The sequence below is a fragment of the Haliaeetus leucocephalus genome, unplaced genomic scaffold, assembly GCF_000737465.1.
Source record: "Haliaeetus leucocephalus isolate CR32 unplaced genomic scaffold, Haliaeetus_leucocephalus-4.0 Scaffold206, whole genome shotgun sequence".
Lineage (NCBI taxonomy): Eukaryota > Metazoa > Chordata > Aves > Accipitriformes > Accipitridae > Haliaeetus > Haliaeetus leucocephalus.
Genome location: NW_010972642.1, coordinates 11,454,435 through 11,472,055, shown reverse-complemented (window position 1 = coordinate 11,472,055; position 17,621 = coordinate 11,454,435). Strand labels below are relative to the sequence as shown.

General features: G+C 42.2%; 1 protein-coding gene across 1 annotated transcript in view; it reads right to left on the bottom strand.

The window, feature by feature from the left end:
* The window catches only part of TBXAS1 (thromboxane A synthase 1 (platelet)), a 229,450-nt gene that overhangs the window by 89,355 nt on the left and 122,474 nt on the right, over positions 1–17,621 (bottom strand). The window contains exons 5-7 of the mRNA XM_010566280.1: positions 11,530–11,646; positions 4,100–4,188; positions 1,484–1,632 (exon numbers count right to left, since the gene is read on the bottom strand). Coding sequence (XP_010564582.1) covers positions 1,484–1,632; positions 4,100–4,188; positions 11,530–11,646 — 355 coding nt within the window. The remainder of the gene's footprint in view (positions 1–1,483; positions 1,633–4,099; positions 4,189–11,529; positions 11,647–17,621) is intronic.

The window sequence follows — 17,621 nt, the reverse complement described above, 5'->3', positions numbered from 1 at the left end:
GGGCCCCACAACACACCCAGCCCCCCCCCCCCCCCCCGATTCTCTCCCCCATCCCACTGGGTGGGGGGGAGTAAGCAAGTGGCTGCGTGGTGCTTAGTTGCTGGCTGGGGTTAAACCACAACAGTTACATACAGAAAGTGGGGGATCTTGAACTAGCCTAGCAGCTTATGGCACTGATCCATGAAATTGTGTAGTAGTCATTCTCATTTAGAGTTCTCCAATATTAGGATATTGGTTTGCTATTTTATTTTGCTTCTCTAAACAGGCCACAGACTCTGCAATTGGGATGTTATCACAAGGATGGTCTCCAGTCCATGGCCTTTATAGTCAGGAACTGGAAGCCTGAGTGAAGTCTTGCATTTTAATAAACCCCTCATTAACTTACGAGCAGCTTAAGACTAACAAACCAGCCATCGGAAAACCCCTGTGCTGCCAACAGGGCAACGCAGTGTGGAAATTCAGACCACGTAACGTACCAGCAGGAAGAGACCAACAAAGGAATCCAACCCCAAACCCTACAGAAACTTTCTTTAATGAAGGACATTATCTTAGACATATAGGGGCACATTTCTGTCCCTTCAGAAATTAGTCACAAACCACACTTTGCAATCAGGTTAAACATTAACCCCAGGACATTTTGGATACACAACTCCAGAAGGAAGCAGTTCCTGTGCTGCTAGTGCAGGTGCAATCTGTAATGCCAGCAGGATCAGATGGGCACAGGAAACTTTGCCACTGTGCCACCTGACACTACTGCGTGCAGGTCTAGATTGCAAGATGGTAAAACCTCAGCAACCTCAATTATGCTGTGGCCTCCTCAGCTATGATTCTTACTGCCCTTGCATTAAGAAGGCCACCGTCACCATGAAGCCTTAGCTTTCATGCCCTAGAACTAAATCGCTTTATACCCCATTCTTGCATTCCCTATCTATTCACCTGAAAATAAATGCATTCTCTTAATGACAGCCTGTGCTGGCACTTATCATCTTTATTCTTTATAGCCATCAACCAGGCTGCTGCTGCTATTCAAATAAGAATTCAAAGGACTTACACTATCTGCTTATGCCCCTCCACCTCTTTTCTTTAGCGGATTATTAGCCCACTGCTGTTTATGGGTGGGATTTCAATCTCTACCAAGCAAACCAAGTGCACAAAAACTTTACTCTCAGACTCCAAAGGGCAGTTACTCTGTTTTAATGCAGAAGTGTATTAAAAGAGATACCATCCCAGAAACCTTCCGCTCAGATCAATCTGGAGCATTGCCTTCCCAGACTCTCAGTTTCTGGAGGACGTTGCATTAGTGGTGACAAGACCTGCAGAGCATATGGTGGAAATCTCAAGGGTATACTTGGCCTGTAGGTTGCACTCTGAACACCTTTGAAATAAAGTCTGCTATATATCTTCCTGCTCCAGCATGTTTTGCAATTTGAGAATAACTTAGAAAATTACCATAAAGAAGTAGGCAAAGGTAGACTATACTCACGGATTAGAATTAGGAGAGGCTTAAACAAAGACATTTGAAAGAATGTTCTGCAATTCCTAACGAAGGGGTCATCAGGATTCTTCTGAGAATCCACCTCAGTACCAAAAGCTACGCTACCAACGACATCCAAGGTAAAGCAGTTGTAACACCTGCATTGAGTTGAAGAATGATAAATCATTAGCTACAAAGTACATACCCATTAATATCTTGCTTCTACAAACATCACATAACATTAATTTTTGCTTCTGATTTTTTTTTTGCTTTTAGATTTGAGCTTTGCCAACAAGAGATGTTTCCATCATTCTGACAAATGCTGATGCTTAATAATGATCACCTTCTCTCTATCTACAAAATGAACATATTTTCATATAGCTCAATAATTCCACTAAAAATTTATTAAAAATAAAAACTTTCATTTGTTATTACCTAGAAATCAAATGTAACAGGTCAAAGATTCATAAGCATTTTCTTAGTATGCGTCCTAATAAAAGCGGTCATTCCTTTCTCGTTTTAAACTCCAGAAACCACATCTACTACCAGTCCAGTCTAAACTCTCAGTGACAAGACGTGCTTAAGTAAAATTTCCTGTTAAGGATTTCCTTCTTCTTCTTGATAGTTCCTTTGTAACGTAAAATTGTGGTCAAAAACAAGACGAACTGACACCACATGAAATCTGTATCTCTGCAGAGGAGCAGCAAATGCTTTGAGAACTACAAATGATCTGTGGACCATGATCTAGAAACTTCAGAACTTACTGAATCTCTCCCCACATATCTGACCATCTACCCAGTTGTCTCGCCATCTTTATTTCTGCTGGGCATTAGCAGCTATATTTAGTTTTGAGATAAATGGACTGAGAATGTAAAGCATCCTTGAAATATGCTTCTTCTCATCTGTGGTCAAGTCTGCAATGACTGTCCCTCTATGTTCCCTTACAAAAGCCTAATATCAAATTATGTGGTGTTATAACCTGAGTGAGCATGTATTAAGAGAAGGACAGGACTCAGGCCCAGTATCTCCTGTATATATATTGTGAAACAGCATTTCTAAACTGTGATCTTTGGGCACTGTCATTCTGATGACACCAGAAGAGATTTGGAAGATAACAACAATACTGCAAAGCTAAGTAACTTTGGGTTTTCAACTCCTACACACACACACAAAAAAAGCAGTATTAGAAGTTGAACTATTAAAACAGAGGGGCCCTGCAATAAAACAATAATTTCAGAAGCACTCGATCATCTACCTCTCCAAGGTACTGAAAAAGCTTAAAAACTAAATTTTGAGTTGTTAGTGAAACACAAAATGGCTAAAGACAACGAATGTACAAGATGTCAGAAAGTTGCAAATAGGGTATTTACATCCAAAAAATAGCTCCCAAGGCAATTCTGGGAAACTGCAGTACAATGAGAATTACATTTATCGATGTCAAACCTGCTGAAATGGTAGTATGATAAAACAACTGGAAGATCATATTCTGAGATGGTCAACACCATTCATTTATACTTTCAAAAGGTCTTTTCCAAAGTGCCTCTTGAGAGGTGGAACCTATCATGGATCAATAGCTAAAAGACCAGGCAAAGAAAAAGGACAAATGGAAAAAAGGGAAAAGCCTGGAAGGACTCAAAAGGTCAATTTTCATCAGAGCACTAGGCTAAGTGTAATGTATCTCAAGGTTTCATAGCATCTCTTCAGATGATTAATAAAGAGATCTCTGTGCACACACATACACTTCCATGCATACATACACATGTACTTGAAAAGAGACGGATTAATTGTGGCTAAATATCCATTTCTTTAGATGAAACAAAATTATTTGCACTGCTTCAGTTCGGGGGAAATCATGAAGAACTTCAGAGGGTGCTGGCCAACCCAGCAAATGAAGTGTATGCAAAATAGTCCCTATTAGAAAGAATGCATTTGAACTGCTCATATGCCGCACAGGGTCCTAGAAGAAATGCATCTGCTTAGAGAAGGGGCTAGACAGTGTTGTGAACAGTTCAGTGAAGACCTCTGATGAAAGAGCAACAAAAAAGATAATAGGATATTAAATGCATAACAAATGGGAGAAAGCACAATATGGAAAATATTAAAGTGTCATTTTATAAATCAGTGGCGCATTCTCATCTGGAGTACCGATCCCATCATTTCACAAAAGGCTAGCATGCCATTAGAAGGGGTTAGGAGGAATGTGGTAAGAATGATTAAGTGCTCAAAAAACCTCATATAAAAAAAGCAAGAGGGTGATGGACTAGAGGAATTTGATACTAGATCAATTCTTATATTTGTACATTATTGGCAGACTGTAGAGAGCAGACTGGACAGGGACTGATGCAGCTTTCCTTTCTGCTTCCAGCTGTTAAAACTTCATTAAACAACAGCTAGAAATACATTAGATGCTTTTTCCAAAATTACTTTTCAAGTATGCAATGGCTGCCCCCAGGAAGAAAAGGCATCTATCAGACACATCCTCTATTAAGCTATGATCTCCACTTACAAAAGCGAGGGAGGAAAAAAAATATCTTCTTTTATTCAGTAAGTGCATATTTAGTATAACTGCTGCTATTGACTTTTTTTTTTTAAATCTGCTGCTAATTTCTGGCACGTTGAACATACCTCTGGATATCAAAAGCTTTGCCAGAGTCTGCATAGACTTTCAAGTTACACAGCAGGACATCACAGGCCTGGTTTATTAGCGGTGTCATCTAGAAAGGAACACATTGTATTGTGAAAAACATTAAAATGTTAAAAACAAATAATCAATTATTCTAAATTAGTTTTATCCAGTAGATGAGATGGAGCTCTCAGGATCCTCTGCAGGTGTGGTCAGGCATAGGTGAGATGAAATGTTGGGACTGTCTGCTAAAAATAAACCTACACATTGCAGGGATGCCCTTCTCCAGCTCTGGGCCTAAATTACGAGAGGCCCTGTCGCTTACCTGACCTCTGGTTCTTGCCCATCTGTGGCTATATGCACAGAGAGCTATCAAGCAAAGACATCTCCCTCTCTTTTTAATCATTCCCTCTTCCAACTGATGATTTATCATTATCCACATTACATATAGGCTACATATGCTCCAGAAATAATATTTTCCATAGTCCCAAAGTCCTGTAAAGATATTAGCATCAGAGGCCCAGCATTTCCATCCTGCTGTCCCTCGGTTTGAGGGATTTAATGTGTACGTTAGAAAAGCACCATGTATACCACTACAAGTTGCTGAGGGCAAACTGCTATTGCTACCCGAGAAAAGGGTTTTCTGGAGTGGTGATGCCATTAAATGGACATTCACATGAATTTATTCAGCTAATGGCTCTTTCCAGTCACTGACATATGATAGTCAGGTAGACTTACCCATAGCCTGGCTGTAGCTAACAGTGCAATAGTCTTCTCTTTAGCACTTCATGGAAACCATGACATAGGCAACCATCAAGACCTCATTAAAGTCTCTCTCTCTTTAACTTTTTACATATGAAAGGCATCAGACACTTGCCTTGATTACACCTACTAGGGGGGCAGAGGAAGGGTGTAGCAGTAATCCAGCCATGACCTTAAAGGCATTATCTGCTATGGCTCTTTCTCGATATAGACTGCCGAGAGATCCTTACAGCCTACAATTTAATACCACAGTCTTGCCTCAACAATTATGCCAAGCATCAGCAGACATACGCACAGAAACCTGCTTTTCCTTCCTGAACAACCTCCTTCAGCATACGGATGTCAACAAACACGAGAACAGACTTGTCCTACTCTTCTGACATTCTTGTTACCAAAAAAGACTTACTGCAGCCTCTCAGCACACTCCGAGAGCTATGCAGCCTGCCCAGCCAAGTCCATTTTGCTTGGCACTTCTACCTCTGTGAAACTGGCATAACACTTTGTGCACAGGCACACTGCCATCCTAACACATGGGCAAGACTATACGCAGTCAAAAGGCCAACGCAGGAGCATCCAACATGTTTTCCAAAGGCAGAAGTCTGAGTCAAGAATGTGTCTAGCTGCTCTCGAGGTCCTGTTCCTATATGGGACGGAACAGGTTGTCGCTATTTCAGTTCAAAGCTGGATTGATTTGGGCTTTGCCACAGTCTCGCAAGACAATTCTAAAGCTGGATTAGTATTCAGTAAAAGTAGCTGGTATGTGTTTGGGAGGTGCACACCGTGTTATGTGGCAGGTTTTTTCCCCTTTTGGCTTTCTAAAGAAGGTCCCCTGCAGTGAGCTGCTTCTCAAATGGTTCAACAAAATTAACACATTTCTCTTCAATAGACTGAACCAGGGTGAAATGCTTTATAATCTCTGGGTCCAGCCCCTTGAATGAACTGAACCAGTCAAGGAGAACAAAATGAAAATCCATATTTTAACAGGTATGATGTTTCCTAAACAGATGGCGATCATTTCAGATTTTCCTTTTATTGCCTTATTTTCCCTTTTATTCTTCATCACATCACCAGACCTGCAACCACCCAGCTGGTTGCTATTGCTTTCCAACAGCTGGCAGAGATGGCAGGGGCATGTACGACTGGCCAGGGCATCTCACAACACCTCTGCACTTTGCACATTCCACCAGCCTTTCAAAATACTGTTGCAATTCATTTCTAGCCATAAGATCTTTTTATTAGCAAATCTAACCAGGAAAATGGGGAGGGGGGCACATGGATTTGATTTATTGCTAGCATGATAGGACAGAGTCATATCAATGAGACAATTATTTGCATATGAAAGCTATGGGGGATATCTACTCAGGAATCCTGGGTTTGGGTTTGGGTTTTTATTCCCCTGAGGGACATAAATTAGTCCAAGACTGCTAACTACAAAGACCACAGACTGAAACACTCTCAAATCCCTTAACACTTTAAACTCTTTGTTCAATTGTCAAGAAAAACAAAGTAGTGTTGGGGGAGGTGAACTATACCAAACTTTGAAAACCGGCATAGAAACAGGCATGTTGATCTGCATCGCCTTGGGTATCACTAACTTCCTATACATTATCATTTGCCAGTCAGAACATAAAAGCTGCGTAACCTGCCTGAGATTCAGTACTTGGTGGGTAAACAAACCCCAGCTGCTCTGTGTTCAGATTGGCTGAGAGTAACAGGATGAAGAAAAATCTAAACAATATGGTCCCTGTAAATATTTGATCTGCCAGTTATCTAATAGCAAGAGTAGCCCAGAGTCCAAATTTCTTTCTTTCTGCCAAAGAAGAGCATTTGGGGTTAGGGTTTTCATGATGCCAGGGGCTTTGCTGTATAAACCCTGCCAATATGCTATTTGGCGCATAACAACAATTAGTTTCTGATTCTGCTACGCACAGTGCATGGGGATGTTTGCACTGTTCAAAGGCATCAGAGTCACATTCCTCTAGTCAGATGCGGTCCTCAGTATTCACTATCATCACTCCCCTTACTATTAGCATCCAAACTATGAAGTAGAAGGCTGGGTCATATTCACTGCAGACAGACACATTGGAGACTTTACTGTTCGCATACAGTACGCAGAAGTCGCGTTGGGCCTCTTGTCTCACAAATGGGATGAAATATAAAGGAAGGAGAAGGAAAAAGGATACATCCCTAACGTCAGAATTGCTTCTGTACCAGATTTCAAGTCCCTGACTAAAACCAGGAAAAGAGCGGAGCATCAGGAAGATGTTTGTGAGAGGATTTGTCTTCATCACCTCATAGTGGGGCCCTGCTATCCACGGGCACAACTTACCAAAGTGAGCAACTCAACCAGACACTGACTTGTGGCTCAAGGATGTGCACATTTCACATATCAGCTTTTAAGTTAGTCATTTGCTTTGTCTTAGGTGAGCACACTTGCTTTGCTGAGTAACAATAATAATTTCCAGAGATCCTTCCAAAATGCCTCTGACCAATACGCACAAGCAGAGTAAGAGCAAATCAAGGAAACCTCAACGGTTGGACTGTCAGATCTTATGTTCTAGCGGGACCTGGAAGATCTACATGCCTGAGAGTGACACTAGAGGATTTTCCTGCACTGTTCTGCCATGTTATCACAAGTTCTGCTTTGTGTCTCCCTTCGTTTGAATGAAAATGCCTCAACACAAACTCCACTTCACAGGTTATTTAGGACAATGCTACATTATGCTGTGCTCTCTTCTTTAATTTTTGTGTTCTGTTTTGTTTTAATGGTTGGTTAATGGAGGAGACGATTCCCGGCATACTGATAGGAGATGACAAGACTACTGCAGCACCATCAGAATAAATAAAAATCAATAGGTTTTCTGCTGGTGTTGGCTGTAAAAGAGAGCAAAGCTATTTATCAAGTCTGACAAGGGGTCCAGAATTGCAGGATCATCACAGGCACCACAGCAAAAAGAAGAGGAACAAAATAAGAAATACTAAATAGGGAATCAAGATTGGTACAGCAAGATCACTAACATATCAGCTTGTTTCAATACATAATAGCTGTGGAGAGCATGACAGGAACACTGGGAAATGCATCTTTTACTTAAGGGCCTCGAGGTATTTTACTTCACCAATTCCTCATGAATTACATCTTGGAACAACTTTCATTGGTCGGTATTATTCCCATTTAACAGACGAAAGTTGTTTCATGCACAGAGAATTTAAGTAGCTTCTGCCAGATCACCCACAGGCAGTCAATGGCAGAGCTGGAAGTGAAACTTCTGGGGTCGACTGCCTCCTGTCTCTCATTTCTCATTCTTACTGCTCCCATAGCAATGCCACTACGAGGTCCATTCAGGGGTCTCACTGGAAAAAGCTTATTAACAGATCTGCTACCAGCTCCAGTGGCATCTCACGTGGGATGCCACCAAATCTTACTGCAGGATCAAGCTTAGAAGTCTATTGATTTATGCTATGCTCACCACTATAGTATTCGAATTTAATGTTATCCAGAGCCAAAATTTCCTTCAGTTGGAGTGGACTGCTTTACTAATCTTTACATACTCTTCAAAAAAAAGAAAATTACAAAGGGAGAACGCACAATGTATAGAAATCCATAAAAGCAACAGTAAAATGGTGCATAGCTTTTGAAGAGAAATTGAGATGACAGAGAGGGAAAACTGGAGAAAATACCACAAAATCTTGAAAAATGTTAGGAAAACAATTCTCTGCATACACGCAGCAATCACTACATGGGCTACCCAATAGCTCTATAATCTCTAGTTTCAGTTACTTGCTCATAACTCTGCAAACTTCAAAATTTCTGGGATCAGCTTTTCCTCATCTAGTGACTGGCTACTGGAGATTTTTGACAAACTAAGGGGAAATTCCTCAAGCTTAGTGAACTTCTTAGTGACACTACACTGCTTCCGTGGAGAGACAAGGACAAAGTGCGCCTCTGTCCTCAGCCACAGCAGCTAGATGCCTCTGTGAGGAATTGCCCGGTAAACCTTAGCAACAGGCATTAGCTCCGTCTTGCGTTTTGTCCTCCAGCAGCCAGGCCAAAGAGTGGATGACCGGCTTCTTGTTCTTGCTAGTGCTGAATCTGTCTTTTAGCCCAGTAGCAGATTCTTGTGTTTCTGAAACGGAGATATCAGGAACCTACGCTCAACTCTCTGGCCCTCTCTGCATCTTTTATCTGACGTGATTGCTATGGGGAGCACAAGCAGTTGTTAACATTTATTGTTCTGTCACAGGCTAATAGCTCCCAGTTCTCTCAGAGCATCCAGACAGACAAGTCTACGCTCAGAGTGGTACTAGGGGCTGCAGCATTCAAGGGGAACCACTCTTCAAAGGCACTCGGGAGGTCTGCAGTCTCCCCAGCATCACTGGGGAGTTTGCATAGGGGAACAAAGGCAAGGCAGACATCCAAAGTGAACAGAGAGGAAGACTTTGGTGGGGGGGGTTGTCAAAGCTCAGATCTCTGTGGCAAAGAAATCAATGGCTTAGGAGAAGAAATGTGTCTAGCAGTATTTATAAATATGTATAAAACAACATATCCAGGTTCTTGTGCAATAAATTAATACCAAAACTAGCTTATCTGTAACTCCTTTGAGGTAGAGAGGAAGAGTTTATTATAAACAGGATGTCTTCTACATAACTTTGAATACTCTGTAGTATGGCAAATACTAGAACATGGCATTTTTATTTCCATGCTGCTGTAGAGGTTCTGAGAGAGCACTAAATATGGGAGAGTTAAAAAGTGAGATCATAATTAATGAGCATTGATTTCCTTTGAGAAGAGTTGGTATGGCTTCTAAATCAAGCAACAGCAAGAGAAGCACATGGGTGAGAACTTAAGTTGCATTAACTTCAAATCCCAGGACTGTTCATGTATTTGTGTAGAAAATGAAATGCAGGGCTGAGGAGTGCATCCATTCAAAAGAGATTCTTAATGTCACATGGACTTACTGCAAGTGTCTCTGTGTAGGGATGGACCATCTTCTGATGAAGACATGGGACAGAGGCACAAAGTTGGGCCTTTCAGAGGGACCTTCCCCACCCCTCATTTTCCCACTTTCTGTGGACTGGGAGGAGAAAGTGACCATTTCCAGGTCACCCTGAGCCCACACGCAATCGCACCCCTTCCACAGAGTTTGGAAGAGGCAGCGCAGGGAAAGCTGATTATCAGGCTAAAAATAAAGATCCCAACTTTTGCATAGGAGACGGCTACCAGGCACTAGCCAGCCCCCCATTTTACCTGCTACTGCTATTCCTGCATTGCAGCTCCACCACCAAGCAGTGCAAAGTGAGCACCGTGACTTCTCGTCCCACCCTGGTTTAATCAGTCAAACCCTACAAACCCACGCAGGCCTGGCCCCAAAGTGCGATGCCCAAGGACTCCGCCTGCTCGCCCTCACCGCTCTCCTCAGTCAAGTCTGCCCGGCTGGTGCTGGAAGAGGTTGCTCTCTGCAAATTGAGGGGAGCGCGGCTTTATCTTTTGTTAGTCTGCCAGCAAAGAGCCGATGACCTGCAGTAAGGCAGATTAATTTCTGCTAGGAAAATGCAAAACTCTCCTCTCCCCACCACGCCATGAGCAACTAATCGCTTGCATATTTAAACATCCTCGCCTCGCTAAAATTTCGTGATGGAGCCGGTGACAGAGCAAATGTCGGGGCGCATAACCAATGGCATTGTCAGTCGTGATTAATCAGCATCTCCGCCAGGCTGGCGGCCAATTAGAATTTACCATAATAAGGAGGTGACAGCCGGTGTTGCTAAGCGACCGCTGTCTATAGAGCTGGGAGAGCCAGACACATTTAGATGTTACTGTGGATTTCGACAGCGGCATGTCAAAACAACACAAGCGTCTGCCCAGTGGAAAATTTTACAACCCAGGACTGGGCACCGAAGTGAGGCATGGTTCCCTTTCAGAATAAAATACATAAAGGAAGAGTTGGGTTTTTGTTGTGTTTTTTTTTCTTTTTTTTCCCCTTGAAAGAAGACTTTAACCAGTCAATCATTTATCTGTGTTTAATTAAGAGATATCGTGTCACTGAAATAGGACTTTGTTACCGGGTAATGGGTTCCCATGGCTAAGTAAATGCTGAGACATTTATACAAAATTAGCAGCAGGTCAGCATGGAGACATTTATTTTCAGTCAGGGGTATTTATCTGGCAATGACATTCTGTTCCAGTGACTTATTTTATTATATGAAAGGATTAAAGAATAAAAGGGGGGGGGGAAGGAGATGGTGAAATGAAAATAGACTGACAGCAGTTCCCATGTTAACATGAGAGCTGCTGACTCTGCAAATCACAAAAAGCTATGTTCCAACTGGGAGCAATAACCTTTCCCGTACTTTAGCTTACTCCTAACAGGGTCGGGGGAGGAAGGTGTAAGGGTCCTTTTTGAGTTTGCTACACTATTATGGACAAACTGGCTTATATAGAGAAAGACGGAGGATCATATCTTCAGATGAGCTATTCTGATTTTCACCAGTCTATGAGATGGACCACACCATAAGTACGCTCTACTTCCATGTGCTCTTCAGGTCTAAATAAACTGGCACAAAGTAGCAGGTTTTACCTATTCTTAATATGGACCTATAAAAAGTAGATGCCTGCACAAAAGAAAACAATTATGTCTTCTAAAGTATGAAAGCAGCACTGTCTACACCTTACCTCTTTCAGTTTAGTACTGCTGAAGGCTGGGGTCAGGAGGCTCCGGACATACTTCCATCTGTCATCACGAAGACAAAGGATGCTGTCAAGCATTGGCTTGGAAATCAAGTTCGGCTTCTAAATCAAAAGAAAACATGATTCAGTTTTAACACAAATGCAACTAGAGCTACTCGAGACTCTGGAACTTGGAAAGATTGGCCATGAATGGAGTTGCACTGCTGTCCCACGACGAGAGAGGTTCGAATCAGTCCCAAACACCAAGCTAAACAGGGATGAGGCTGGAGAAAATTTCTCTTTTGCTGCATACATTTCCTCTTGGGCTTGTAAAAGCCCCAGGCTAGTCCAGTAACTCCTTGCTCAGGCTGTTCTGGTTCCGTCGTTCTTGGTGTTCTCCCGCGATTGTCAGTTCTCCTTTGCTGAACCCTGGCTTATTTCCCCCCTTTCTAAGGTGACTAGCAAGAGGACCTGTCAACACTCCCTCTCCATGTGACATGAGTGCCAACGCACTGCACGCGGGTGTTGGTGGGGGACACAATTTCTGGTGACAGCTGGTATGTCAGACTGTTACATGCATTTTAAAAGTCTTCAGAAAATATGCTGATTAGAAAGCAAGTCCCAGTCCTTAGTCTGTCTATAAGGAACACTCTCACTAAGAAGTTGTGGCCTGGGACTCTTACAGCTTCAGGAGTTGGTCAAACATAGTAGTTTAAAGCACTGCCCCATGAAGTTCTGTACCAAGATGACTGCTATGGATTTGCTACATTTTAATCCTCCCCCACCAACTAAGAAATCCCTATCCAGAGAACAGCGATATTCACCGAGGAGTAAAAAGATAAAAAAGATGAAAGAGGAAGCGTGTCAGAAAACAACACAATTACACCTGGAAGAGGTGTCAGGAGATGTCCAACCCCATAGCAGAATCTACTACAACGTATATTATTGCCAGAGGATGTTTCCTAGTTGTTCTTGAAGGCCTCCAACAACGGAGATTCAATAACTTCCCACGCAAACTCTTCCAGTGCTGGAAGTACCATTGCCTTTGCTGGAACTTAACGGTCTTTAGTTCTTTGTGCTATCACAGGCATAGAAAACAGGTTATTCTCTCCCTCCTTGCAGCAGCCCATGTGTACAGAAGGCTATTATAACCACTAATCATATTGCTGCTGTCTACCTCAAATAACACCAATTCACTCAATACATACTTATCAATAGTGGGAATGTTTGTTCAGTCTTGTTGCTGTCCCTCTGCACAGTCTTGTTGATTTACGTCTTTCTCAAGGTATAGTCCCCGTGACTTGACATGGTACTTAGACAAAGAAGGATTTTTTTTCATGCTTTCTGCAGGCTATATTCCTCTTTATTCACCCCAGAACACGACATACCACAGCATTACAATGTTGACTCGTGTACTGGCTTGTGGTTCCCTGCAACTCAGACTTTTTTTCTGAATAATTACTCCCTAGGAATTTATTCCCCAGCCTTTATCATTAAAGTTGGTTACTCCTAAGAGTCATATACAGAACATGTCCTTGTTGAACTGTGACCATTCTTTTTATGATTACTTCTCCAACTGATCAAGACCACTTTGAATTGCAGCCCTTTCTTTCATAGCATCTTTCATCCTTATCAGCTTAGTACCTTCTGTATAATTTGTTACCACTCAGTGCCATCATCTAACCCATTAACAAAAGTACACAATAGCACTTGCAAAGAAGCCACCTCTGGGATCCTCCCAGCTCATGCTTCCCTTCTGACAGTGGACTCTTCCCAAACACATTTTAAGTCATCTTCAAACAGTATTTCAGGTATTGTACAGCAATGTCCTCCAGACAAACCATCCTAAAGTTGGTGGGTGGGGGTGGAAGGTGTACACTTTTGTAGATATCAGGATGTACAGAGACACTTACTTGTGCATGCGAGATCTCGCACCCAGGCCCCTGCCTACCTGCCCAGGGTAGCAGTGGCAGTACAGTCCCCCATGTTATCAGTAGCAGCAGTATCCACTTTACTGGAAAAGACCCAAACAAACCGAAGACACTTCGGCCTTCCCAGTGTCATCTGTTGATCCCTTTCACCCTCTAACGTTTTCTTACAGGCTTTCTTTCATTACTAGTGTACATGAAAAATTAGTTCTTACCACCTGTTACACACCTGGATACTTTAATCTCATTTTGTGCCTCAAGACTTCTAATTCTCTTACCCCTACATGCTTTTTTCTTATCCTTGTTCTTGGAAATCTGACCTACTTCCCACCGTAAAAAACCTTCTTCTCTTCAGGTGCCATGAAGAGCTGACAATTTAGCTACACTGGTCTTCTACTGCACTTCCTTAACTTTCCTCTTTATTGGAAGAGTTTGCACTTAATATCTTTTCTTTAAGGAGCTGCCAGCTCTCCTTAACACCTTTTTCCTTTACACTTGCCAGAATCTTGCTACACTGCATAAGCTTGTAAAATGCAGAAGCCTATTTTATATTGCAAACAGGCTAATGGGATAGTTTTACATTCTCAGCAACACCACCCCGTGTAGTAAACTAATGTCACTGAGCTGACACTACAGACCGGTTTTGAGCGAAGATGAGCTGTTTTCAAGTAGAATAGTACATAGCAGGATATTAAGCTGAAGGAAGAGACTGACTCAGTGTCCTGGTTTCAGCTGGGATAGAGTTAATTTTCTTTCTAGTAGCTGGTATAGTGTTACATTTTGGATTCAGTATGAGAAGAAAGTTGATAACATGCTGATGTTTTCAGTTGTTCCTAAGTACTGTTTAGACTAAGTGAAGGATTTTTCAGCTTCTCATGCCTGGCCAGCAAGAAGGCTGGAGGGGCACAAGAAGCTGGGAGGGGACACAGCCAGGACAGCTGACCCAAATTGGCCAATGGGGTATTCCATACCACGGGACCTCATGCTCAGCATATAAAACTGGGGGGAGTTGGCCAGGGGGGCAGATCACTGCTCAGAAACTAACCGGGCATTGGTCAGCGAGTGGTGAGCAATTGCATTGTGCATCACTTGGTTTGTATATTCCAGTACCTTTATTATTATTATTTTCATTTTATTATTATTATTTTCTTCCTTTCTGTTCTATTAAACTGTTCTTCTCTCAACCCATGAGTTTTACTTCCATCCCCCCCCCCCCCCCCCCGATTCTCTCCCCCATCCCACTGGATGGGGAGGGAGTGAGCGAGTGGCTGCGTGGTGCTTAGTTGCTGGCTGGGGTTAAACCACAACACTCAGGTACTCTCACCAGATGACTACTGTAAGATAAAATATGGGCACATTTTTAATGTATACATAGACTATCCTATTTCAGGCAATAACAAGGATAATTTGGGACAGGCTGTCAAAGCTGAAGTGGTTTGGACTGTTTTCTCTGAGTATCCTCTTTAAATAAATGATCTGTTTTCTAACTTGTCAGGAGGTACCTGTTCTGAGGATCAGAAGTGCAGCCAGAGAGACCATCATTCACTGGAGTGCTGCTTCATTTGTTACAGATATTCAAAGTTGTAGTAGAACCAGAAGACAGAGGTTCCGGACAACTGGAAATGAGCATCACCCTTGGTGAAAGTACTGTATGCTAGCCTCTGCTCCACAGTTCTTATGTGCTGCTAGGGCTAGGGAAGCTCTTTACACTAAAACTTGACTCAGCTGGTCACCAAATAAGTATTCCTTATATCTTTGGTCTTCAGTTTCAAGCCCTGAGGCCCAGATTGCAGAGCTCCTGAGCACTCACTAATGCCACTGAAATCAACAACAGGGCATGCGCCTTGATCACACAAAATGCATTAGTGCAAGAAATCAGGTCACTGAATGGAGCCTCCAAATTAGCAAACACTCTCAGACCTGTGCTTCAACCACCAGCCTTCACTCCTGATTTAGAGAGTGGAGGTATCACATCACCTCCTCAGAACCGCTAATGATACATTAACATTTCTGAGGCACTCAGAAACTACAGTGAAAGAGCAGAATAACAATTCCCCCAAGGAAATGACCGATTTTGACTTCCAAGCAAGGTTTGAATAGTGTACAAAAGAAAAAAAAAAAAGGAAAAAAATTATAGGGCAACACTTAGAAAAGTATTTTGCATCCACTCCTAAATTGAAGGCTGCCCAACTTGTGCACTCTATAAGACACATCTCCTCTGGAAGACAAGGCTCCACGTAGATAATAACAGATGTGATATAAATCTGACTGTATTTGCCTTGAAAGCAAAACCCCTTCCTAAAACCAAACATTCACCCTCAAAAATGCTCCTAATTGCATAAAGACTGTATATAGCACATTCACAGAGAGGGGCCCAGTTACTGAACAGAAAGCCTGTTAACTATAATGCTGTAACTACGACACTAACCATAGCGTTGCCTTTTTAGCACTCTACTTTATGTCAGTGATGTTCCCTTAACATATTTTTGGTGTGTATAGTATTATATACATATAAACGCTGCAAGGAAGGAAAGAGAATTTTAGCCATAAATTATTTTACCCTGTCTCTTTAAACCGGGTACACAAAAACATGTTTGTGTTTATTGGAATAGCATCAGCGTGACTGACAGTGTATAGCGGATTTCATTTATCAGGTTTTCCTTATCGTTTCTGCAAACACTTTCCTCCTAATTGCATAACCTATGTTACAGGTTCATATAGCAGGAATGAAAATGGATTTGGTATGAGAATGAGCCTGAAGTATCTTAGTGAAAGATGAAGTGTCACCTCTCTCCGAATGGACAAAATACTAGCTGTATCTGAGAATTTTTGAGCCTATAAAAATCACTAAAAAAATTACCATGGGAGGCAGCTGTAATATTTTCAGGGGTGGGATTTTGGTTTTTAGGCGGGGAAGGAGGTTGCCTTTAAGTCAAATGCAATCAGACTCATATTCCATCTAGCATTATCTAAATACTCAACAACTGCTCTGCACTTCCTTCTCCTGTGTAATCAACCATTTCTGACCGCAGTACAGTAATGCTGCATGAAAACTACTGGCAGCATGGTAATCTGCTGCAGCATACCTGCAAGTGCTACCGAGTTCCCACAATCACAGACATGCCATCAGAAACAACAAAGAAAATTGGAGGGATTTGCTTCCAAACAAATCCCTTAAAACACCAGTGCTTTTAAAACAGAAAACAAAATAATGTTTGCAGATGAGCAGCATCTTTGCAATTGATGCAAGAATTCCCTCCCCATTAAGCTGTTCCTTAGGCTGACCCTTCAGACCCAGTTATTGGCTTGTTTGTCCCTGAGTCAATTTGGCTTGCTCTGTATTACTAAATAATTCAGGCAAGTGACTCTTCTCTGGCTCTGAGGCCAAGTGGTACAGAACACCTCCTGTCCCCGAGGTTAAATCACTTTACCGAAGAGAATGGCCATCTCCAAACTGCTTATGGCCGTGGTGCGTGTTCACCTCCTGAACTGTGCCCAAACCATGCCTGGGGGACAACTAATTGATACAGGACAAAACCACGCTAAGAAGCATGTCAGTATGGATATCTGTAGGATCTACTCATGCACTAATGTCCTGTCCCTCTTTTATTCTGGAATAGCCTTGTGTGATTCATAAATCATTTGCTCCTTTTCTGAGTTTGTCACTAGCAGGCTAGACTGAACCCCTGGCAAGCAGCAATAACTGCCTGGAGCAGGAGGAACGGTAGCAGCACCGCAATGTTCTTTCAGAAACCTTCTCTTCTTCCTTTGCTAGAAAAATGAGGGATGAAGGTTTGCAACCAGCAGAAGAAAGTTAATTCAGCCACGCACTCTTAAAATATCCTGAATAGGTGAATCTTCGAAGAACCTAAAGGGCACCTCTGAAGACCTTTAAAAACATACAAGCTCTGAAACCTGTAATATAAACCATTCACCTCCACAGAACCAGCTGCTAATCTACTCCACGTGCTTTGACAACACAGCAAGAAATGAAACTCTATAAAACAGGATCCCAGAAACTTTGTTATCTTAAACTTAGACTTAATCATAGCCTAGTGCTAACAAAACCAATCAAAAGAGATTTACTTCTGCTGGAGCCAACCCTCCACACTGAAAGCTTCATGAGATTCAAACAAGGAACTAAGCTCTAGAGCACCCAAAACCCCAAAT